We start from the raw sequence: 25076 nt of genomic DNA on the forward strand, positions 1-25076 counted from the left end.
TATTAGATCTTAATTTTTGATGTTGTGTTTCCCAGTCAGTGGCTAAAAGGCTGAGAATGATCTGCTGTAGGACTTATATGTTCTGTTTATTGCACTGAAACATAGAATCTAAATTTACAAGTAAATCTTAAATTAAATTGTAAATGTTTATTATTTAGGGGGGCGCGGTGGTGCGGTGGCACAGTGGGTTGGACTGGGTCCTGCTTTCTAGTAGGTCTGGGGTTTGAGTCCCGCTCGGGGTGCCTTATGACGGAGTGGTGTTCCATCCTGGGTGTGTCCCCTCCCCCTCTAGCCCTACGCCCTGTGTTGCTGGGTAGGCTCTGGTTCCCCGTGACCCCGTATGGGACAAGCAGTTCAGAAAATGTGTGTGTGTATGTATGTTTATTATTTATATATATTAAAAAAAATTCCCCACTCTCCCCCTTTTTTGTGGGCGGTCTTACTCCTTCAAGCTCGGGTCCTCTACCAGAGGCCTGGGAGCTTGAGGGTTCTGCGCAGTATCTTAGCTGTTCCTAGGACCGCGCTCTTCTGGACAGAGATCTCGGATGTTGTTCCCGGGATCTGCTGGAGCCACTCTCCCAGCTTAGGGGTCACAACCCCAAGTGTTCCAATTACCACAGGGACCACTGTTGCCTTCACCTTCCACATCTTTTCTAGCTCCTCTCTCAGTCCTTGGTATTTCTCAAGCTTCTCATGTTCTTTCTTTCTTTCTGATGTTACCATCGCTTGGGATGGTGACATCTGTCACTATGGCTTTCTTCCTCTGTTTGTCCACCACTACTATGTCCGATTGGTTAGCCATTACCAGTTTGTCAGTCTGGATCTGGAAGTCCCACAGGATCTTAGCTTGGTCATTCTCGACCACCTGTGGGGGTGTATCCCACTTTGATCCTGGGACTTCCAGCCCATACTCGGCACAGATGTTCCTGTACACTATGCCAGCCACTTGGTTATGGCGTTCCATGTATGCCTTGCCCGCTAGCATCTTACACCCTGCTGTTATGTGCTGGACTGTCTCAGGGGCATCTTTGCACAGCCTGCACCTGGGGTCCTGCCTGGTGTGGTAGACCCCGGCCTCTATTGATCTTGTACTTAGAGCTTGTTCCTGTGCTGCTATGATTAGTGCTGTCTTTCAGTCCAGCTTTGTCCAGCCACTGGTATGATTTTTCAATATCAGCCACTTGTTCAATCTGCCGGTGGTACATACCGTGTAGGGGTTTGTTCTTCCATGATGGTTCCTGTTCTTCCTCGTCCTCCTTCTCGGGTTTCTGTTGCCTGAGGTATTCACTAAGTATCTCATCAGTCGGGGCCATCTTCCTGATGTAGTCAAGGATCTTTGTTGTTTCATCCTGGATAGTGGCTCTGACGCTCACTAGTCCTCGGCCTCCTTCTTTCCGCTTAGCGTACAGCCTCAGGGTGCTGGATTTGGGGTGAAATCTTCCATGCATTGTCAGGAGCTTCCTTGTCTTGATGTCAGTGGCTTCTATCTCCTCTTTTGGCCAGCTTATTATGCCAGCGGGGAATCTGATGACCGGCAGGGCGTAGGTGTTGATAGCCCGGACCTTGTTCTTCCCATTTAGCTGACTTCTCAGGACTTGCCTTACTCTCTGCAGCTATTTGGCGGTTGCTGCTTTCCTTGCGGCCTCTTCATGATTCCCATGCACCTGCGGGATTCCAAGGTACTTGTAGCTATCCTCAACATCTGCTATGTTGCCTTCTGGTAGTACAATCCCCTCAGTTCTGACTACCTTCCCTCTCTTTGTTAACATCCTGCTACACTTATCCAATCCAAATGACATTCCGATGTCACTGCTGTAGATCCTGGTGGTGTGGATCAGGGAATCAATGTCTCATTCACTCTTGGCATACAGCTTGATGTCATCCATATAGAGGAGGTGACTGATGTTTACTCCATTCCATAGTCGGTATCCATAGCCAGTCTTGGTGATGATCTGGCTGAGGAGGTTCAGGCCTATGCAGAACAGCAGTGGGGACAATGCATCTCCTTGGTAGATGCCACACTTGATGGTGACTTGCACAATTTGCTTGGAGTTGGCCTCTAGGGTTGTTTTCCACTCCCCCATTGAGTTCCTGATGAAGGCTCTTAGTGTCCTGTTGATCCTTTATAGTTCTAAGCATTCCTGGATCCATGAGTGAGGCATCGAGTCATAGGCTTTCTTGTAGTCAATCCAGGCGGTGCACAGGTTGGTCTGTCTGGTCTTGCAGTCTCGACTGACTGTTCTGTCTACCAGTAGCTGCTGTTTTGCTCCTCTGGTGTTTCTACCAATTCCTTTCTGGGCCGCACTCATGTATTGAGCCATATGCCTGTTCATCTTAGCCGCTATGATACCTGAGAGCAGCTTCCATGTTGTGCAGAGGCAGGTTATCAGGTGATAGTTGGATGAGACTGCTCCTTTCTGGTGGTCCTTCGGGATCAGGACTGTCCGGCCTTCTGTTAACCATTCAGGGTGGGTCCCGTCTATTAGCAGCTGGTTCATTTGTGTTGCCAGGCGCTCATAGAGTGCAGTTAGCTTCTTTAGTCCAGTTCTTTATACTTGAGACTCTTTCTTGGATGTCTGCCACTGTGATGGTTACTGGATCCTGTTCAGGGAGGTTGCTGTGGTCCGCTCTTAGATCCACTAGACACTGTGCTTTGTTGTTATGTGATGCCTCCTTCTCCCATATGTTTTTCCAGTATTGCTCAGTCTCCAACCTTGGTGGGTCTGCTCTCATGTTATTACCCTGCCACTGAGAGTACACTTTGGTTGGTTCTGTGGAGAACATCTGGTTTATTCTTCTGCCCTCTATCTCTCTTGTGTACCTCTTCAGGCAGTTAGCCAAGGCTGTGAGTCTTTGCTTGGCAGTGTCTTCATCATGTCTGCAGTTCCAATAGCTGGCTAACTTCCCTTCATGCTGCCTTGATTTTGGCCTCTAGCCTTCTTTTCAGTGGAGGATACTGCTTCTTATTCTTGGTATTCATCTTGTATCCAAGCATCTCAAGGATCACTGTTGCTGTGTTATACATCAGCTGGTTGGTCTCAGTAGGGATTGTTCATAATGCTGCATTCACATCTTCTAGTAGACTTTCAGTAGGTACTTTACTTGGTCTTAGTAATCAGCCACAGGGGCTCCAGGTGTCCTTCTTAGCCATGATCTTATCTCTTATGTCAGCTGCTCTTGCATTCAGCTTACAAGGGCTCATTGTTCTTGGGGCTTGGTACCCAATCTTGGAGTGTAGGGATGATGATATCTCCCCCCTGATTTGTCCTGGCTCCCCCTTGCCATGACATTTGTGTTGTACCTCATCAATCTCTAGTTGTGATAGCAGTTGTTGGAACATTGAGCTACTAGTTGTTTAGGCATTAATCTTGATGTTGGGTTTCAAAGTATCCATAGGTCCCACCTCCTCTTCATATAACCCCTTTCACTGGGGTTACTTGTGTAGTAGCATTCCAACGGTTCCCTATTCTCATCTCTTGTCCATGCATGCCTTGTTCTAGTTCCAGTAGCCCACTTATCGTCAGCATGTCCTGGTTCCCCAACATCTGGCGCAGACCTTGTTAATCTGGGCGACTTCTGAGCCGGCATGACTCTCTTTGTTTGTTTCACTCTCATATCCAAGGTAGGCAGAGCCAAGCGTAAGGAGGTCTTGCCTAAGGACCCCCTACTGATATATATATATATATATATAATATAACACATATGTATATTATCAGGAATGTGATTAGGAATCACTGATATTCGGATCAAATTTTATGCAGCTACTCGTGTGATGAACATTGTTTTATATGATGGAAAGAAACAAACTAGCTGTACTTCAGAATCACTCATCTGCATCTATGTCTCTCTTTCAGCTAATGTAATGCACTGTATTTTCTATGAGATGTACGTTGCTTTGGAGAAATGTGTCTGCTAAATGAATAAATGGAAAAGTTTGTTTATAAGATTAAAATATTTCTGCAATGCAAATACACACTACAATGTACAGCTAAAAACAATATTTAAACAATATAACAGCTTGAGAAAAGACTGATGGTGACAGCAGCATGCAGAGAATTGAAAGGTATGTTTATAAACCAGAATTAAAAAGACAAATCATACTGAATACAAATATGTCAGTGCTACAAAATCAGCAATATATATAAGTTAAACACACAGTGAATTGTAAAATTTTAAGGCAACTTCTGCTCACTGCAATAGTTGTGCAGCAGAAGGATATGGTAGCCCATGTAAAATCATTTTAAGAATGCTTTATGTTGATGGTCATTAACAAAATGTGATAATTTATCAGTTTTGTGGAAAGAACTATATAAAAAGAATTCATCTGCTATTTCTGTTTAAATAAGTAGTTGCATAACGGTGTAGCGATGGTATTGGTAATGGTAATGTGGGTGTCTCACTACTCCACATTTTTTTTAGGTATGGGTTCAGATGTTGCATATTTGGCATATTGTCCATGAGCAAGCATTCTGAAGGCAATGAAGGCAATTGTAAATCACTTCCACAGCAAGATTTTTTTTCTTAAGAAGAAAACTGTAAATCATTATGCGTTTGAAAAATATTGTACATTCTTTGGAGAAATGTTTGCTAAATTAATAAATTTACACACACACACATTTTCAGAACCGCTTGTCCCACACAGGGTCGCGGGGAACCGGAGCCTACCCGGTAACACAGGGCGAAATGCCAGAGGGGGAGGGGACACACCCAGGATGGGATGCCAGTCCATCACAAGGCACCCCAAGCGGGACTCGAACTCCGGAGCCACCGGAGAGCAGGACTGCGGTCCAACCCACTGCACCACCGCACCCCCCTTAATAAATTTACACACACACACACACACACACACACACACACACACACACACTTTCTGAACCGCTTGTCCCATATGGGGTCGCGGGGAACCGGAGCCTACCCGGTAACACAGGGCGGAAGGCCAGAGGGGGAGGGGACACACCCAGGACAGGACGCCAGTCCGTCGCAAGGCACCCCAAGTGGGACTTGAACCCCGGACCCACTGGAAAGTGGGACCCGGTCCAACCCACTGCGCCACCGCACCCCCCTTAATAAATTTACATTTAAATGTAAATAAGTGGTTGCTACGTGTCAGATTGAATTCCATTGACCTCAATCCCTAAAAGATGCATAATGATTTGAGGACAGTTGGTTGTGTGGTAGCTATAGCTGTTGCTTTTGGATCCAAAGGTTGCAGGTTCAGTTCTCCCTTCTGGCTGTAGTACTCTTGAACAAGATACCCTCAATTGTTCCAGTGGAAAAAGAACTGCTCAGCTGTAAAAATGAATAAATAATTGTAAGTACCTTAACAATGTAAGCTGCTTTGGAAAAAAGTGTCAACTAAATCATTTAATATAAGCCCAATTTTTAGAGAATCATTCCACTAATCAAAGATTGAGATGCTCCCGCTGCTACAATGACTTGATTTATCCTCGTCTGTCAAGCCCTCCATCCTGTTTCAACCTCTCCATGGGACTCTGGAACTGCCAGTCTGCTGTGAGAAAGGCTGACTTCATTCCAGCCTACACCTCTCATCTTTCACTGGACCTCCTGGCCTTAACTGAGTCTGGATCACCCCAGACAACACAGCCACACCCGCAGCCCTCTCCACTAACTACTCTTTTGCCCACACCCCTCGTCCCTCTGGCAGAGGTGGAGGCACAGGCCTGCTCATCTCTTCCCAGTGGGAATATTCTGTTCTCCTTCTTCACCTGCTTGACCTGTCCTCCTTTGAACTATATGTTGTATCTATCACTGCCCCAATGACTCTTGTCATGGTTGTTCTGTACTGCCCCCTGGGCCCTCCTGGCCGCTTCCTGGATTACCTTGACATCTTTTTGAGCTGTCTCCCAGGAGACAACACTCCATTGATTCTCTGGATGACTTCAACCTCCATGTTGAGGACATTTATACAAATGGCCTTTTGCTGCTCCTGCAGTCCTTTGACCTCTCCCTGTCCCAGTTCCCTGCTACTCACAAAGCTGGCAATTGCCTTGACCTTGTCTTCTCCTGCTGCATCTACCCAATCGTTTCTTCATCTCCTTCCAACCATGCCTAACCCCTAATTTCTGCCCTAATTCCTGTCTTGACTGTCTGTGTCCACTAACTTCCAGACCAACAAGCCCCAGTGCCACCCCATGGATGACTGGTACGTTACTTGCTAACAGGATCAAACTCCGAGTTGAAGAGCGACGATGGCAAAAATCCAAGACTTGCATGGACCTGGATTTCTACAGACAACTCTTAAATACTTTTCACAGTGCTGTCTCCTCAGCTAAAACAACCTTCTTCCACAACAAAATACAATCTGCAACTAAAAAACCACAATGACTCTTTGCCACATTCTCATCCCTACTGTGCCTTTCGCCACCCCTCCTCCTCCTTCTCTCACTACTGATGACTCACCCTGCCCTGTTAGTGCTGAACTTCTTTGTGAAGTCGCGCTCTCCGAATTCAAGCTACTGTCACAAACTGGAATCTCCACCCTCCTAATTTCACACAGAGCCACCACCTGCTTCCTAGATCTGATCCCACTGATACCCCTACAGACCATCGCCCCGCAATTCTCCACCTTCATCTCCAAGATCATTAGAACTGCCTGCCTCTCTTCAAAACTGCCCTCATTTCACTTCTGGTAAGTAAACCCTCTCTGGATCCTAACTCAGCCCAAAACTACACAGCATTCTCCCTCCTCTGTTTTCTGCCTAAAACTCTAGAATGATCAACTATCTAAATTCCTCACCCTGAACCATCTCCTTGAGGGATATCAGTCTGGATTCAAAGTTGGTCCATTGCTGCTTGCCTATCGGACATTTGTGCATGGACTTCTGATCACCACCTATAACTGAACCTCTCTAAAACAGCTGGCCTGTCTTCCTTTCATGATCTCTTGATCAAACTGGACAACTCACTCATTTTGCCTACCTCCTCAGTTAAGTTCAGTTAAGCTTGGGAGTGATGAATGACTCAAGTCTTTCTTTCTCTCGGCACATCGAAGCCATAACCCGGACCTGCAGATATATCCTGCAGATACACCCTTCACAACATCCACAGGATCTGTCCTTTCCTCACACTCACTGTCCAGGCCATGGTGACATCCTGCTGTACTACTGCGACTCTCTCCTGTCTGGCTTTCCTGCTACTGCCATTATACCTCTACAGTTGATACAGAACACTTCTGCCCAAATTGTTTTTGACTTGCCAAAGTGTTTCCATGTATCTCCTCTGCTCGTTTCTCTACATTGGCTTTCTATAGCTGCCTAGATCAAATTTAGCATGCCAGTTATGGCCTACAAATGCATCGACTGGTCTGCCAGCTATCAACAAGACTTCATCATCTGCCAACCAGACTGCTACGCTCTTCCACATCTGCACGCTTAGTAGTCTCACAGACTAAAGCAAAAGCACAAAGGTTCTTGGTTCTAACTCCGTTGTGGTGGAATGATGTCCCCTAGAAAAGGATCCGCTAAATGAAAAAATGTAAAGGTAATAAGTTTTCAGCATGCACCAGGTTATTAAATGGTAATGAGATATGCAGTGAAACATTAAGACCTCTTATTTCTGTCTATCCAGTTTCCGCAACCGTTTACAGTGAACTACAGCCTATCCTGGAAGCACTGGGCGCAAGGCTGAGGAGGGGTATACCTTGGGTGGGACAACAGTCTATCATAGGGTAGCCACTCACCCACACAATAAGTTCAAATTGGGGTTACCAATTCACCTGGACTGCATGTCTTTGGGAGGAAACCACAGCACCCAGAGGCATCATTTACATTTATCCAATTAGCTGATGGTTTTTCTCCAAAAAGACTTAAAAAGATTTTCCCACTTATACAGCTGTGTAATTTTACTGGAGCTCTTAAGGGTTAGTACCTTGCTCACAGCTATTACAGCTGGAGGTGGAATTCAATTGTGCAATCTTCGGTTCCAAAGCCAGTAGCTCTAACCACTACACTACTAGCTGTCCCACCTATGGAGCCATGAGGAGAACATGCAAATGCAATCCACCCATAAATGTGTAAATTAATGGAATTCATCTGACATTGTGCATAGCTGAATTAATAACAATCATGGTAAAGAACACTTGCAGTATTGAATCTGCTTTTTATCTGTGGTATTGACATCAGCTGAAGGTTATAATTGACTGAGACTGCCAATGTGTTAGGAAGTACTACTTTCATGTTTCTATGTTCAAAGCATAATTCATTTTCTCAATATAGTTTCTTCACTCTATGTTTACTTTGTAGTTGTTGTGCCAAATGACTCCTCATAACAACTAATCGGGGATGAGACTTATTGGGAAACAAATATTTGGGGTTACCTAGCAGTGTGTGTTTGTGCTGTCTACTCTTTCTCTGTAAAGATTGCATGTCAGACATATGTTATAATGGAATGACTGTGCCACAAATAAAATAATGTTAGAGTAAATATGCTCACACACATTTGCTGAAGCCGCTTGCCCCAAGTGGGGTCACGGCAAGCCGGAGTCTAACCCGGCAATACAAGGTGTGGGGCTGGGACACATCCAGGATGGGACGCCAGTCCGTCACAAGGCACCCCAAGGGGGAAAAGAACCCCAGAACCACCAGAGAGCAGGACCCAGCCAAGCCCCCTGCACCACTGCACCCCCAATGAATATGCTTTTTTATGAAAAAAAAAAATATTTTCAGAAGCCATTGTTGCAATTTTTCACTGTTATGTGGCAAATGAGTGTACTTCTTGAAGGGGGCATTCAGGCCAAATGCAACTGCAGACTATCTGTAGGCTAGACCTATTTCAGTTGGAGGAGAATCAGTCAGCACACCCACCCAGGAAGGGAAACTTGCTCTGCAGGAATTGTTTGAATGGAATATTACCTTCAGTATTCTCAGGTAAGCCAGCAATTGTCAGATTTTCCCACCAGCTCTTGTCTTCCAGCTTGTTAAGATTTTCTTGATACATCTTAGCTTCTTGCCTCAGGGCATCTTATGATTTCTCTAATTTGTATTAGCAGAAATTCTCTTTTCAGCCTTGTCAGTCTGCTTTTCAAAGTTGTTTACTTGATCAGTTAGAGAATTTTGCTCCTATATATAGATATAGCTGAACCGGAAGACAAAAGGTTATGTTACCATTAACAATATTCTTCTTTGCAAACTGATCTTCCATATTGTTCATTTCACCAGAAATCTTTCATCTACAATACTCTTTCTTCATTGGATGGTGAAATAGTATGACTACAGGCAGAAACAGTAATTTCTTCACATATCTCCATAGCAACCACCTCTGACTGTAAACCCTGGGCTGGTTTAAAATAATGAATAAATGGAAACTGCACTAGTTTGGAGCAGCATAAAACATACTACATGCAATGATGAAACATGTAGAAATAAGAAAATAACACAAACACGGGGGGGGTTAAACAGTAGTTCAGAGAAGGCTCAGTGCCACTCAATCATTAAGAGGGCATTACCCCAACAGCATGAGGTCTCATTATGAACCCATTATGGCTACTGGTAGAAATTACCTCTGGTAGTGCTCCTTGGATCGGCGCAATTGTACCTCTCTGTTACTTGTCTGTTTCTGAGTATACTCCACTGTTTAGACAGGGTTATGTGTAGAGAATGGGAGTCACTGTTCATGATGGACAGGAGTTATTCACTGTCATTTGTGCGATTTTCTCAAGAGTTCAGCCTCAGTCCTAGGACTGAGGCAAGCTTCCTGATTAACTTGTTAAATCTGTTGGACTCACCTGTTGTAGTACTATTTCCTCAGCATACAACTGCAAAAAAGACTGCATCAGCTACAACAGACTAGCAGCAATTCCTTTGACTAGAAATTGTCGATATTCAGATAATCTTTTATGCAGATACTTGTGTGATGTACATTGGTTCATATGGTAGAAAGTAACAAACTATCTGTACTTTAGAGTCACGCATCTGCATCCAAGTCTCTTTCTGCTAATGTAATGCACACATTGTATTTTCTGTGAGATGTGTTTGCTTTGGAGAAAAGTGTCTGCTAAATGAATACATGTAAATATAGATGTAATAGTGTATGCCAGTGGGGTGTGCAAAAGGAGATACAAGGGAGGTATGAAGTGCCTCACAGAAAATTTGATAGGTTAATTGATTAATTTACAGAAGGACGGAAGATATAAACATTGTCTACTTTCAGGTGAGTTGTGAAGGTGAAAAGTTCAAGAATCACTGGTATATGTCAAGGGGCACAGCCTTATGCTTTTTCCATGCCCACAAAATGCAAACTGGATAATTGAATTCCTATGTTACCTAAAACACCTGTGCCGAAGAGGAAAGCTGGATCCTTTTGAATTTTAGGCACACTTACCAGGGAGAATCCTGAATGTGATCCTGGTAACACTGGAAAATATCCCTGTCTTAAATATAGGAACTTCAGCCAAAATGTCAGAATCTGTGCCAAATCTGTAACATGTAAACCTAGTGGTGCATGTCCATCAGGTTGAGGAGTTCACCAAGCGTAGTTGACCTCTCTGATAGCGTTATTTAGATAACTAATTGCCATTTACAACTCCACCTCTCTAAGAAAGAGATCCTTTCCCTCCCTGCAGGCACGTTTACCTCTCTTCATTCACTTCATCAGTTAAGAGCCTGCAAGTAATAATTCAGTCAAGTTTCAGCTTTTCTCATACCCTATAACAAACAAAGACAGGATTTTAGAAATTTTTGCAAGTTTATTAAAAATAAAAAAATAAAAAAACTTAAATATCACATTGACATAAGACCTTTACTTAGTACTTGTAGCATATTTGGCAGCGATTACAGCCTTAAATCTTCTTGGATTTGATGTGACAAGCTTTGCACACCTGGATTTGGGGATTGATGGTGATGGTTGTCCTACTGGAAGTTTCTCCCATCTCCACACAGGATCTCTGGAGCACATCCAGAGTGACCATTGGGTTCTTGGTCACCTCTCTTACCAATGACCTTTTCCTCTGATAGCTCAGTTTGGCTTGGGCAGCCAGCTCTAGGAAGAGGCATGGTTCTTTCAAACTTTTTCCATTCAACAATTATGGAGGCCATTGTACTCTTGGGAACCTTCAGTGTTGCAGAAATCTGTCTGAAGCCTCCCTTGATCTGTACATCAGCATAATCCTGTCTCCAAGATCTGCAAGCAATTTGTTTGAACTCATGGCATGGCTTTTGCGCTGATACGCATTGTCATCTGTGGGACCTTAAAGTATATACACCATTGTGTGCCTTTTCAAATCATGTCCAGTCAACTGAATTTACTAAAGGTGGACTCCAAACAAGGTGTAGAAAAATTTCAAAGTTGATGAGTAGAAATGAGATGCACCTGAGCTAAACTGTCATCGCAAAGGGTCTGAATTCTTATGTCTATGTGATATTTATCCAGCCATCCATCCATCTTCTGTCCTGCTTGTCCTAAAAGGGTCGCAGTGGCAGCAGGGAGAACAGAGAGGCCCAGCCGTCCCTGTCCCCTGCAACTTCCTCCAGCTCAGCCTGGGTGATCCCCAGCCGTTCCAAGGCCAACTGTGAGATATAATCCCTCCAGCGGGTCCTGGGCCGACCTCGGGGCCTCGTCCCAGTTGGCCGTGCCTGGTATACCTCCAAAGGGAGGTGCCCAGGGGGCATCCTTATCAGATGCCCGAACCACCTCAACTGGCTCCTCTCAATGTGAAGGAGTAGCGGCTCTACTCTGAGCTCCTCCCGGATGTCCGAACTCCTCACCCTGTCACGGAGAGTGAGTCCCAGCACCCTGCGGAGAAATCTCATTTCAGCCGCTTGTATCCGCGATCTTATTCTTCAGTCATCAACCAGAGTTGATGACTATAGGTGAGGGTAAGGACGTAGATCGACCGGTAAATGGAGAGCTTCGCCTTATGGCTCAGCTCCCCCTTCACCACTACAGTCCGGTACAGCGACCGCATTACTGCTGCTGCTGCTCCCAGCCTATGGCCGATCTCACGCTCCCTTCTTCCCTCACTCGTGAAAAAGAACCCAAGATACTTGAACTCCTCCACCTGGGGCAAAAACTCTCCCCTTACCTGGAGAGGGCATACCATCCTTTTCCGTGACAGAACCATGGACTCAGACTTTGAGGTGCTGATCCTCATCCCCTCCGCTTCGCACTCGGCTGCAAACCGTTCCAGTGCGTGCTGGAGGCAGCCATGTGACGGTGCCAAAAGGACAACATCATCTGCAAAAAGCAGAGACGTCACCTTCTGACCCCCACACAGAATGCCCTCCTGACCTCGACTGTGCCTTGATATCCTGTCCATGAAAACCACAAACAGGAGTGGAGACAAGGCACAACCTTGGTGGAGTCCAACACCCACACTGAACAGGCCTGACTTAATGCCGAGTATGCAGACACAGCATTTACTCCATATGTACAGGACCGAATGGCCCGCAGTAGTGGCCCCAGTACCCCATACTCCTGAAGCACCTCCCACAGAATTTCCTGGGGAACACTGTCATAGGCTTTCTCCAAGTCCACAAAACACATGTAGACTGGATTGACAAATTCCCATGCCCCTTCAATGATCTGTGAGAGGGTAAAAAGCTGGTCCACTGTTTGCCAATCCAAGGGCACTGTCCCCGAGGTCCATGCAACATTGCAGAGGCGTGTCAACCATGACAGCCCTGCAACATCCAGGGCCTTAAGCATTTCCGGGCGGATCTCATCCACCCCCGGTGCTTTGCCACTGTGGAGCTTACCAACTACCTCAGTGACTTCCACCAGGGAAATGGACTCTGACAGCCCGAAAGCCTCTGGCCCTGACTCCTGTAAGGGAGGCATATCACTCGGCTTTAAAAGTTCTTCAAAGTGCTCCTTCCACCTCCCGACAATGTTCTCATCAGAGGTCAGAATTTCTCCACTCCTGCTAAACACAGCCTGAGCGAAACTCCTCCGACCACTTCTGAGCTGCCGGATGGTTCTCCAGAACCTCTTTGAAGCTGACCGATAGTCGTTTTCCATGACCTCTCCAAACTCCTCCCATGCCCGGGATTTTGCTTCTGCAACCGCAGCCGCTGCTGCCTTTTTCACCTGCCGGTACCTGTCTGCTGAGTCAGGAGTCCCCAGAACCAACCAGGCCCTAAAGGCCTCCTTCTTCAGCTTGACGGCTTCCCTCACCACCGGTGTCCACCAGCGGGTTCTCGGATTGCCGCCCTGGCTGGCACCAACAAGCTTTTGGCCACAACGGTGCCTGGCTGCTTCCACAATGGAGGTTTTGAACAGGGTCCATTCAGACTCCATGTCCCCCACCTCCTCCAGGACATGGGAGAAGCTCTCCCGGAGGTGTGAGTTAAAATCATTCCGGACAAGGTCCCCTGACAGTCGTTCCCAGCACACCCTCATTAAACATCTGGGCCTACCGGGTCTGTCCATCAGTTTTCCCCGCCATCTGATCCAACTCACCACCAGATGGTGATCAGCTGACAGCTCAGCACCTCTCTTCACCCGAGTGTCCAAAACATGTGGCCTCAAGTCAGAAGAAACGACTACAAAGTCGATCATTGACCTTTGGCCTAAGGAGCTCTGGTACCAAGTACACTTATGAGCATCCTTGTGTTCGAACATGGTGTTTGTTATGGACAAACCATGACTAGCACAGAAGTCCAATAACATTTCTCCATTCGGGTTCAGATCGGGCAGGCCGTTCTTCCCAATCACCCCCCACCAGATTTCCCAGTCATTGTCAACGTGAGCGTTGAAGTCCCCCAGCAGGACAATGGAGTCTGTAAGTGGGGCCCTGTCCAGAACCCCTCCCACCTTCTCCTTCTATGTGATATTTCAGTTTTTTATTTTTAATTAATTTGAAAAAATCTATTCAAAGTCTGAATACTTTTGGAATATATTGTATATCTGTACTATTGTTGAGTGTTCTGCACCTCTGCTAAAGAAAACTCACTTTCAGATTTGTTATCAGCCTCTTGAAAACAATGTCCTTTTCACACAAAGCTCAGTTTTGGAATTTGACCTTTTCTACACCCTATTATCTCTTTGGCAATATGATAATCTTCTGATGATTAGCTTGTTGCCTGACCAAATGTGTCTTCAGTTTTGCTTTTTTTGGACATGCTTGACTACATAATTTTGTTAATACTACATAAAATGGGGTGGCACAGCAGGTAGCTCTGTTTTCTTACAGAGCCTATGCAGTTTGCTCTTCCCATGTTTATGAGGGTTTTCATCCACAGTCCAAACAACTATGTTTCAGATGGACTAGCAACTCTAAATTGCCCTTAGTGTTCCAGTGAACTTGACTCCAACCATGATTCCCAGTTTGAACAAGTGGTTCATGACAGTGAATAAGTATTACATACAACTCCTTTAAGCATGACTTACTGGAACAATAGAGAACAGAACAATAGACTCTTCCACGTGAAAAAAAAGACTAAATTTACACTTAAAGCCAAAGACTTTTATCCGATATTCATTCCTATGAAGGGATGGTGGTTATAAAATTATTCTTGAATACAGTATGAAAAGTTGCTTAATATTATTATCAGCCACTCTTTAAGAAGAAAGGGACTGAAATGCAAACCATTAGACTACATTAAGCACTTAAGCATACTCCTCTAATCGATAACAACACTCAATAAAAGACTTCAGATGCACCATCATCTAAGCCATTTTATCTCATCGGCATCTTGTGCTTGTCTTCACTGTACTGCACTTTACTGCTCCATATGCGGTAAGATATATGCATTTATCTCTACCTTAATAATCCGGACTTCTAATTGGCAATGGAGATTTCACTGTTATCAGTATGCAAAAAGAAAATTATTCAGCTCATTGCAATTGCACATCTGTTTTGATAAAACAGCTGCTATTTGGTTATACGGGTATTATCTTTAACAAAACATAAAATTGTCTTATATTCATAAGATTTTGAACTATTAAAATATCTTCAAATTTTTCTCTTTGCTGTTAAGTCTTAACTTTTCTGACTGCCAGTAAAATTCAATTGCTTAGGAAGTGTAATATTGAAAAGAAAATATCATGATGCTCTAATGTTCTGATTAAGCTTTACCTAGTACACCATCCAGTATAAACTCACATGCCACAGATTAGTGTCCTGTGAAGTAGGGGCAGGTAAACAAAACTTTAATTTGATGTTCAATCTAAGTATGTTAGCTTTAGCATTTCCAACCCTTTCAGAGACCGCACTGTATCGAATAGATCCATTTATGAAATTGCACAAATAGCACATCCAATTTGGCTAATCACTACCTCATTAATTTCCGTCAGGTGTGCTAGTGGTGAAATTACTTTCATGTAATAGCTGAGGTGCCTTGAGGAGAGGTTTGTGAACCAAACCTCTTTTCATCCAGCTATCTCACAAAATATCAATTAAATTTATGAAATGCAATATATTTTTTTTTTAAATGACTGGCTATTTATGTTATGCTGTGAAGTTATATATTGTTTGGACAAGCAAATAAACACTCACTGCCCAGGTAAACAGTTTTAAACATGATTTTATTAGATTTCCTAAGACTTTTATACAGTAATGTAACTTCAGTTATCGGTTTATTAGGTACACCTATTGAGCTCACTTATTAGTTTATTAGCTACAGCTATTGCCTCTAGAGCAGTATGAAGTCTTCAGGGCACACAGGCCCATGAAGGCACAATGTCATTTCACGGCTGCAAATAGAACAGTAGTTTAATAATGCTGGCAGGCCATTTCATCTCCCTTATCATGCTTTATTTGGTGAAAGATAAAGAGAAAGAAAAGAAAACTTGCTGTTGTGTTTCAAGAGCCATTCAAAGACTTTCTGAATTATCGAGCAGAATGTGTCCTTGTGAGGAAGAGCAAACTAAAGATCTATCTGGTCAGCAACACTGTTGATATATCTTACAAGATTCAAATGTTGTTCAGTCAGCAATTATTTAATTTCCTACACTGCTGCACCACCTCCACTTGCCTTTACAGTTGAAACAATGCAGTGTGGTTCCACCAAAACATGCTGTACCATTAAATCCTGACTGTCTTCAGCCTGACAGAGACTGGGATTTACATTTACATTTATTTATTTAGCAGATGCTTTTCTCCAAAGCAACTTCCAATGAACTCTCTGTAGTGGAATTTTACACTTGAGGCAATAATTTTAAATTACTTAACTCTATAGTGTTACTGATTGCATGCCCACTAAAGCCACTTCTTCCGTTTAACTGAAAGAAATGAAACTGTGGTTGTTTTTGTGACAAGTAAAGATGAGTTGCTGTTTTGTGCTTATTTGACTGTTCAACACCTGTTAACTTTTTCATTGATCATCAGATGTTGTATATATGTGTGAAAGTTTTGTTACCAATCAAGATGACATTGTGAGCACTCAGAAAGTGAAGAGAGTGGAATGGAAAGAAAAATGTTTGTGTAACCTATTGACAAGAAAGGTAAATGCTGGGAGCCTTATTCTGCAGACAGGATTTGATCCTGGTTCTTCAAGTCTAGGATCATGTGAATTTGGTTGTGTTCTACAAGCCTGTAAGAGATAAGAGGCTCACACAGCAGAACCTCAACCAAGATGCCAAACAGATTATCAGTCACAGGTCAAGATCAATAATTAAGTGCTCAACCATACAATCTGTCAATCAGAGTTATTTAAGGCTATGTAAAATGTAAACACAGTGGGGCATTTTATTTTTACAAGCTGACTGACATGGTGACTAACTGAACAAAAATTTTAAATGTTGAGATACTTTTAAAATAAATACCTTATGAATTGCCCTTGCCACTACTGTAACGTAATTAGGAGAAAGTGTTTTTTTCTGCACAATGCATTTGGTTAACAGGTTATTGCTGTACAGATACTGTTGTATCTTCCCAGCTCTTCTACATCATATCCCAGACATCGAGTTCATCACTTTACTTTGAGTCTCCTTCCAGTTTTTCACTTTACAAGTATTACCCAAGGTGCCCATACGCACACAAATTTAACTGGGACTGTATTTGTTTCAACATACTGGATTAGGCACTGAGCATCCTCAAAAAATAAGATGAAATGCATTTACTTATTTTTCTAAACCTCTCATCCAAGCCAGCCAGAGTGACAGCTTCAATTGCACTATATACTGCCCCATTAAAAAATACTGATATCAAAATTTTAATATCTCTTTACATTATTGAACATCAAGAGAGAAAGACACAATAGTACTTTTTCATTTATATTGCAATATAGTTTTCACCGAAGCAGATCAAATCAGAGATTACGAAAAATTCTGCTAAAAAAGGAATGAATATGAATTTGACTAGAAATCTGTGGATATTCTCAAAGTTAATAAAGTGAAGGAAGGAATGTGTTTTGACAGAATTAGTGCTATGAGAATTCAACATATCTTAAGGCAAGTCTGAATGAGGAGCGTTAGCAATAGTTCTGCATGAGTGGTTTAATATTCACCTCAAGCTTTCTGGAAGAAGATGAAATGTGTAAGAATTTACTGTTTATTAACATATGTCCATTCACAAATCTTAAGCCCTCAGAGCATGGGGATGAAGGCATTAGCTGCTGTATGCACAAAATTTCCTGATTCATATTTTCAGCAGTGTGTTTATTAAAGAGTTTGAAAATCAGAGCTTCAGCATTATGATGCACGGGCCTTTACATCAAAGGAGAAGCTCTATCCTTCACTTTGATGTAGTGGCTGTTTAAATCAACAGTTCTGCAGTTAAACTTTTGTATAGTATACCCCACTTTTTAATGAAAACAAAATTTGCAGTGTAGTTTTATTCTTATCTGCATATTCAGTATCTTCCCACATCATAAACAGACATCAAGCAAAAAGAACAGAAAAAAAAAAAAACCACAGTGCTCAAATGAACTGTGAATTTTGGAATTGTTTGCACCTCGATATGTTAAATAATGCAGATGCTCTCAGTTGTGTCACTTGGTGTTAACTGTTGGAGCATTAACTCAAGCTGTCCAGAATTTAAATGCTATGTGTATATGGTTTTTTAAGGACCAAGGTTTCAGTAAAATGACAATATCAGTATATTACCTACTTGTGTGAAGCAATTTCTCAAACATTCTCTCTTTTGTTCTTAAACTTTTTTGCAGTAACTTGAGCAATGTATTCTAGCAAAATGGCAGCATCAAAGAAGCTGTGCTTTGATAACTGTCTTTCTACATTTAAGCTTGACTGCACTTTGGTATACCTTGACCTGGATTTCACCATGAACAAAACCACTGGCCAAATGAATTAATATGAATGTATTATAAACCCTATTGATAGCATTTTAGAAAAGAGCTTTATAGTGTAATGCTGTGTAACAGGAAGAAGAATAAATCCGATTTTTATGTCAATATCAGATGTTTGAGGCTTATGTAACCCTGTAAATATATTACACAATATATTACACGATTAGCAGATTTAACATAAATTAAGGGAAATAACTTTATGATAGAGAGGAATTATTTTTTCCTAATTTCTTAGAGTTGATTGACTGGGTCAATCATCCAGTAGGGTGAGAGCACAACTGGAAGTCCCGCCTTCCCATGTGGCAGTTCTGTGAGGAGCGCCGCTGATTAAGTCTCGTAACTCAACGTCGCGAATAGAGCGCACACGCGAAACTTTTTTGACTGACTGGGATAAAATTTAAGAAATTGAGAAAATCGCTCCACTGCTGTTTTCATTGCACACGGATTCGGTCAGTTTTAATTTTTTTATTTTTTTTGGAGCAACAACGAATTTTTACGCGAAGGTAGATGGCGAGCCACCCAAAGAACTGAGCCTTCCTTGGATTCGGAAGACTGTGACTGGGGGACCCATGGCATGATTTCCAGAGTGTGATAGGAATAGCTCTGAAATGAACGGCGTATTCACCGCTCTAGGAAAAGGATTCTATTTCCAATCTTCAAGTGAGGAGTTTGGCAAGTTTTGTGTTATAATGAACACTATCACTACTTGATGGACACGATTCCCCCTGTTCTGTTGGAACTAATTTAAACTTTGGTGATTGAACTGCTGTGTTGAAACTGGAAGCACTGAGAAATTAATTAATATTTTGAACTGTAAATACTGATTGTTTTACTGGAGTGTTAAATTTTAATTGTTAAACAAGTGTTAGCTTGGGTATGCCTAATAGTTATGTTGGGTTGCACCCCTTGCTACAATTGTATGGTGTGTAATTGTTGTGTGTGAGCAAATTATTATTTTTTCCTTGTTGCTTTAAGTTATCAGAGTTCAGTTTCATGTTATTTAGGTAATGTTTTACCGAAAATAATTTATATGAGAAAACAAGAGAAACACAGTTTTTGGTAAAGTTTAATAGACATTTTAATAATTGCCAAATCGAGTGGTCCTTTATTTACACTTCCACAGACGAACCTACTGGCCAAGCCTTGAACAAAACATTACACCACGTGTTACAGGTGTGTTACACTTACAGTTCATAACTATAACTATAACCTGATTTTGGCCAAATTCGAAGTGGTTAAGAGAAGGAAGTTTTTTCATAGGACTGAAAGCCGAAGAACTGCGGATGACCCCCAGATATTTGGTGATAGCATAATGGTGTACTTAACATGTGTTGTGGTTTAAGTCTCAGGCTGTTTTTCGTTTCAAAATTTTGTACAGATGAACTAATATCATCTACTTTGGTTTGTTTTAATTTCATAAAAAGTAATAATAACCTAATTATCAAAACATAATTTATCTTGTAATGAATAATGAACTATCCTAGTGCTGTTGTCCTGGTGCTGTGCTGTTCTATGTACGGTACTAAAGTTTGACAAATACAGAGAAGTAGGCAGCCATAATGGCCATAGTATCTTATGGTCAGTTTGGGCTGTATCAGCACTCAGAATAATTTTATGGATATGAAACTAAATGACTTGACTTTTGCTGGTACAAAAATTTTAAGGATTTTCTAGCTTCTATTAGCTACCAGTGGAAACTAATTTTCTGGGGGGGATGTAAGAGAATATATACTTTATATGTGTATATATACATACATATTGTCATAGGGTTTCCCCCGAGTTGGAGTGACAGACTCAGTCACGGAGCTCAGGAAGGGCTTTCAGAGGGCAATCCAGAGGACATTGTCTAAAACAGGCAGAGGGTCGGTACGATGTGCAGACGAAATCCAAGGGAGAATCCAGGAGACGCAATCCAAAAGACAAGCAAACAGTCGTAGAGCCAATAAGTCGAGCAGATACAGGAGAGGGTTCAGGGAAACGAGGATTCAGGGAAGTCAGGAAAGCAATGGCAAGGTTCACAAGCGAGAGATTATGCTGAACGAGGTTCCGTGCCTGCGTGTGCTCTGGAGCATCTTTTTAAGTGGTTGCTCCCTGAGCCGCCACAGGTGCTCCTCGTTGCGCTAAGGGGGGCGTGACACATATTTACATATATATATATATATATATATATATATATATATATATATATATATATACATACATATATATATACTGTGTGTGTATATATATATATGTGTGTCTGTGTGAGACACACAGACACATGGGCTAGATTTGATAGGAAAACTCTGTTGCTTTTTGTAAGGCTTTTCTTAACCCCAATGTATGTTGCATCTTTTTAAATTGTAACAGAGCCTTCAAATTGAGATTTTTCATATAATGTTGTACTTTGAATTAAACTCAAGAAATGTTATGTTGTGTTAATACTGCAATTTTATGTACAACTGTTTCTAAAACACTCTGCCTGACCAGCGTTAATCTTGTCTTTTGCTTTGTTCAGGAAAACTCAGCTGATACCATGGAACGACTTGCCTTCTGTGTGCTTGTGTTTGGAATGCTGATCAAGGGGCAAAACTGCCCAGGCCGCTGCATATGCCAGAACATTTCTCCTACACTCACTCTCCTCTGTGCCAAAACTGGACTCCTTTTTGTGCCACCTACAATTGACCGCAAGACAGTAGAACTGCGACTGACAGACAACTTCATCACCATCATACGTAGAAAAGACTTTGTTAATATGACCAGTCTGGTCCACCTCACCTTATCTCGTAATACTATCAGTCAAATCACCCCTCATGCCTTTGTGGGCCTCCGTTCCCTGCGTGCCTTGCACATGGACGGAAACCGCTTGAGTACCATCAAGAGCGACCACTTTAAAGGGCTTGTCAACCTACGGCACCTCATTCTTGGAAACAACCAAATCCATTCCGTGGCCCCCACTTCTTTTGATGAATTTGTTTCGACAATTGAGGACTTGGACCTCTCATACAACAACTTGAGAACTCTTCCATGGGAGTCCATTTCTAGGATGACTAATATCAATACTCTTACTCTGGACCACAATCTTATTGACTACATAGAGGCTGGGACCTTCACCCTGCTTGCCAAGCTGGTACGTCTAGACATGACCTCCAACCGGCTCCAGAAGCTACCCCCAGACAGCTTGTTCCAGCATGCCCAGGTCTTGTCAGATGCTAAGGGCTCAAACCCATCCTCGCTGGCGGTAAGCTTTGGGGGAAACCCACTACACTGCAACTGTGAGTTACTGTGGCTCCGGCGACTTACAAGGGAGGATGATTTGGAAACATGTGCCTCCCCAGAACATCTTATGGATAAATACTTCTGGTCAATCCAGGAGGAGGAGTTTATTTGTGAGCCTCCTTTGATCACTAAACACCAGGCTACCAAATCCTATGTCATGGAGGGTCAGGGAGTGACACTGAAATGCAAAGCCTTGGGAGATCCTGACCCTACAATTCATTGGCGCTTTCCTGATGGTAAGCTGGTTCATAACAGCTCCAGGACCATCCTGTATGAGAATGGAACCCTTGACATTCTCATCACTACACTCAAAGATAGTGGAGCCTTCAACTGTGTGGCTTCCAATGCTGCAGGAATTGCCACTGCTTCAGTGGAGATCAACATGGTCCCACTTCCACTCTTTGTCAACAACAGTGGCCACATTAAAGCAGCAGACCCTGGCTTGTCTGACATCACCACTTCTTCCAAGTCTGGTAGCAATGACACAAAGAATCAAGACAAGAGGGTGGTGGCAATAGACCTTACCTCATCCTCTGCTGTAATTCGATGGCCATCAGAGCGCCACATCCCTGGCATCCGGATGTACCAGATCCAGTACAATAGTAGCTCGGATGACACCCTAGTGTACAGGTGAGTGTTAATTGCTGGGTTCCTTCACAGCTATACAGAGTCACAATTTATTAAATGTATATCAGATATACATTTGCTTAGTTGCTGGCTTTTCTGAGTCTGCTATAAGTCTTCCTACATTAATGCTCCTTAGAAGTCTTAACACTAGCATTCTATTCAGCCATCATTCAATTTTTTTCAGTTCAGTTCAGAACGTACACTGAGTAAAAATGACTACAGTGAAAACAGAAATTAAAGCGGTGATAGAGAGAAACAAAAAAAAAAAAAAAACATGAAGAAAAGTAGAAAAATAAACTTTGTATTTCCCAGTACCAGGGGCTGCCCACCCTTTCTGGTCACTGAAGTGTTTTAAATTGTCAGTGTTGGTACAGTCTAAAAATAAAATAACTAAAGACACATCTTGTCGTAGTAACATAAAACTGGAGTCTCTGAAGACAAAAATCATGCCCTAGTCTCAATTAACCAAACAGCAACTGATCTTGTTATTTGTTATCTGGCTATTGTAGCAGTTATCAAGTCCAAGTATGAGATACTCAGTCTTTAGCATTTCAGTGTACGGGCACATCTCTGACCTTCCTTTGTGACACTGCTGGTCCTGAGGGCACAATAGCTTCCCAAGAGAAACTGAAAGAGGAAAAACAACTGGTGAGAAAAATAGTAATGGTCAGGTGAATATTCAAACAAGTCAGATAGAATGGAAGAAAGGGATAGCTTAATGGACAAATCAAGCAAGTAGGCTACCGAAAGCAAATTTGAAGAAATTGTATTTTAGTCTGGATTTGAAAACAATCCTGGATGCCATAGTTTGGACCATCTGAAGTAGGGAGTTTTTGCAAGCAAGACTGCCTGAGAGCAGTGAGTTACAGGAATCAGATTTGTTGAGGATGAAAACATTTACTACTCACTGTTAAATGTGGAGATGGAGCTCTTTAATATTAACCAAGTTGATTTGGGTTTCAAATGGTAACTCACTTTTGAAATGAGATTATTTGCATCATCACTATTGTGATACTGTTCAGTGGGGGAGAGTATCAGAAGGGGCCAAGCATATCACCAGCCAATGTAAAAGAATGCTATCAATGGTGTGTCAACAGCTGCACTGAGATTCAAAAGGATGAAAGCTGGATGGCCTGCAGTAGAGTCATCATTAGTGACTCTGACTAGAGCTGTTTAAGTAGTGTTCCGTGGGTGAAAATCAGACTGAATTTTTCCGTTAAAATAATTTGCAGCTAAACAAGAGAACAGATGTTATAAAATAATCATCTCGAGAATTATATAAATAATAGGAAGATTAGAAATTGGTCAGTAATTACTGAAAACGGATTAATCCAAGGTGAGTTGGCTGAATAAATGAATACTGTAATGATTTCACAACTGTGATTTAAATAAGCCCAGAAACCTCCCAGATGACAGAGAAGTTTAATTATGCTAAGTACAGGTTTAATAACAGATGTAATTGACAATGTAAGAAGCTATAGCTTGTAAAATGAGTTCCATAAAATATGAATGTATTTGTAATAATGATGTAATAATGTCATAATGTTGTATGAGAGGTCCAAGTCCAATGAAATAAAAATGCCAAATGTACTTGTTCGTAGCATAGTTGTTAAAGCTGCTGTCACTGCACTCAAAGGTCACAAGTTCAAATGTCATTACCAGCTGTAGTACTCTCGAGCAAGGTTCCTACCCTGAATTGCTCCAGTAAAGTTGCTGAGCTGTGCAAATGGGTGAACAATTACAGTAACATTGTAAGTAGCTTTTGTAAAAGAAAGCTTCAGCTAAATGAATAAATGTAAATAGTAAGGGTTAAGCTACCTTATTTCAGTAAACTTCCCATATTCCAAGATAACTGCACAATACCCACTACTGGAGGGAATAAAGAGTGATTTCATGAATGGAGGGATGAAGTTAAATGCCTTCCAATACTTCTCCAGTCATCAGACCAAAATATAAGTGAATCATTTTGGGAAATTATATAGTGTAGGCTGCAGATAAGATATCCACTTTTTTCAAGTGAACTGAACACTTTCCTTCATGAAGAATGGCCCAATACACTCATTTCTCATATAACAGAGTCCCATACAATGAAAAATCACCATTGCAACTTGCGGAAATATAGACTTTTTTTTTTCTTTCTATTCAATGGCCTTATAAATTCATTACAGTATCATTTCTGTCTGTTTTTCAGTCATTTTTCTTTACATCCACAGACATGCACTCAGCCCTATGTTGATGATTTCAAACAGCATAACTCTTGTTGCAGGTTATTGGTTCACTTCAGTTATTCAACAAAACATCAACAAAGTAAGCACTCATGGGAACATTTCAGAAAATTACATAACACAATTACCCTTTGCACAAGACAACATGGGTGAACAATGTCCTGTCATGTCAACAGTCTCAGCCAAAGAAACCTGTCAGTGTCAATCTAATACTACAACAGAAATTGCATATTATTATTATTATTATTATTATTATTATTATTATTATTATTATATTGTTGATATGATTTTGTACAATGGTGGTATTAAGCTATTTACAGTGTTTTAATTATTCATACAGCTGGGTAAGTTTTACTGGAGCAATTGCATTTACATTTAATTATTCATTTAGCACAGGGAATGCGGTGGTGCAGTGGGTTGGACCGGGTCCTGCTCTCCAGTGGGTCTGGGGTTCGAGTCCCGCTTGGGGTGCCTTGCGACCGACTGGCGTCCTGTCCTGGGTGTGTCCCCTCCCCCTCTGGCCTTACGCACTTTGTTACCGGGGAGGCTCTGGTTCCTTGCGACCCTGTATGGGACAAGCAGTTCTGAAAGTGTGTGTGTATTCATTTAGCAGATGATGTTCTCTAAAATTATGTATAATTCAGAGAAAGCAAGTGCATTTCACCAACAGATGGAGAAATACTGATGCAGACATGATTCTTAAAGTACAGTTAGTCTAATACCATAGTTAAAAGCATATGTAGAATAAGGAATTGGTAGAGAATAC

At 42.1% G+C, this 25076-nt stretch overlaps 1 protein-coding gene across 2 annotated transcripts in view; it reads left to right on the forward strand.

The window, feature by feature from the left end:
* Positions 1-25076, forward strand: part of LOC108942075 (leucine-rich repeat and fibronectin type III domain-containing protein 1) — a 75017-nt gene that overhangs the window by 47015 nt on the left and 2926 nt on the right. For both annotated transcript variants that reach the window (XM_018765143.2, XM_018765144.2), the window contains exon 2: positions 20698-22088. In XM_018765143.2, coding sequence (XP_018620659.1) covers positions 20716-22088 — 1373 coding nt within the window. In that variant the 5' untranslated portion in view covers positions 20698-20715. The remainder of the gene's footprint in view (positions 1-20697; positions 22089-25076) is intronic.

This window comes from Scleropages formosus, chromosome 10, assembly GCF_900964775.1.
Source record: "Scleropages formosus chromosome 10, fSclFor1.1, whole genome shotgun sequence".
NCBI lineage: Eukaryota > Metazoa > Chordata > Actinopteri > Osteoglossiformes > Osteoglossidae > Scleropages > Scleropages formosus.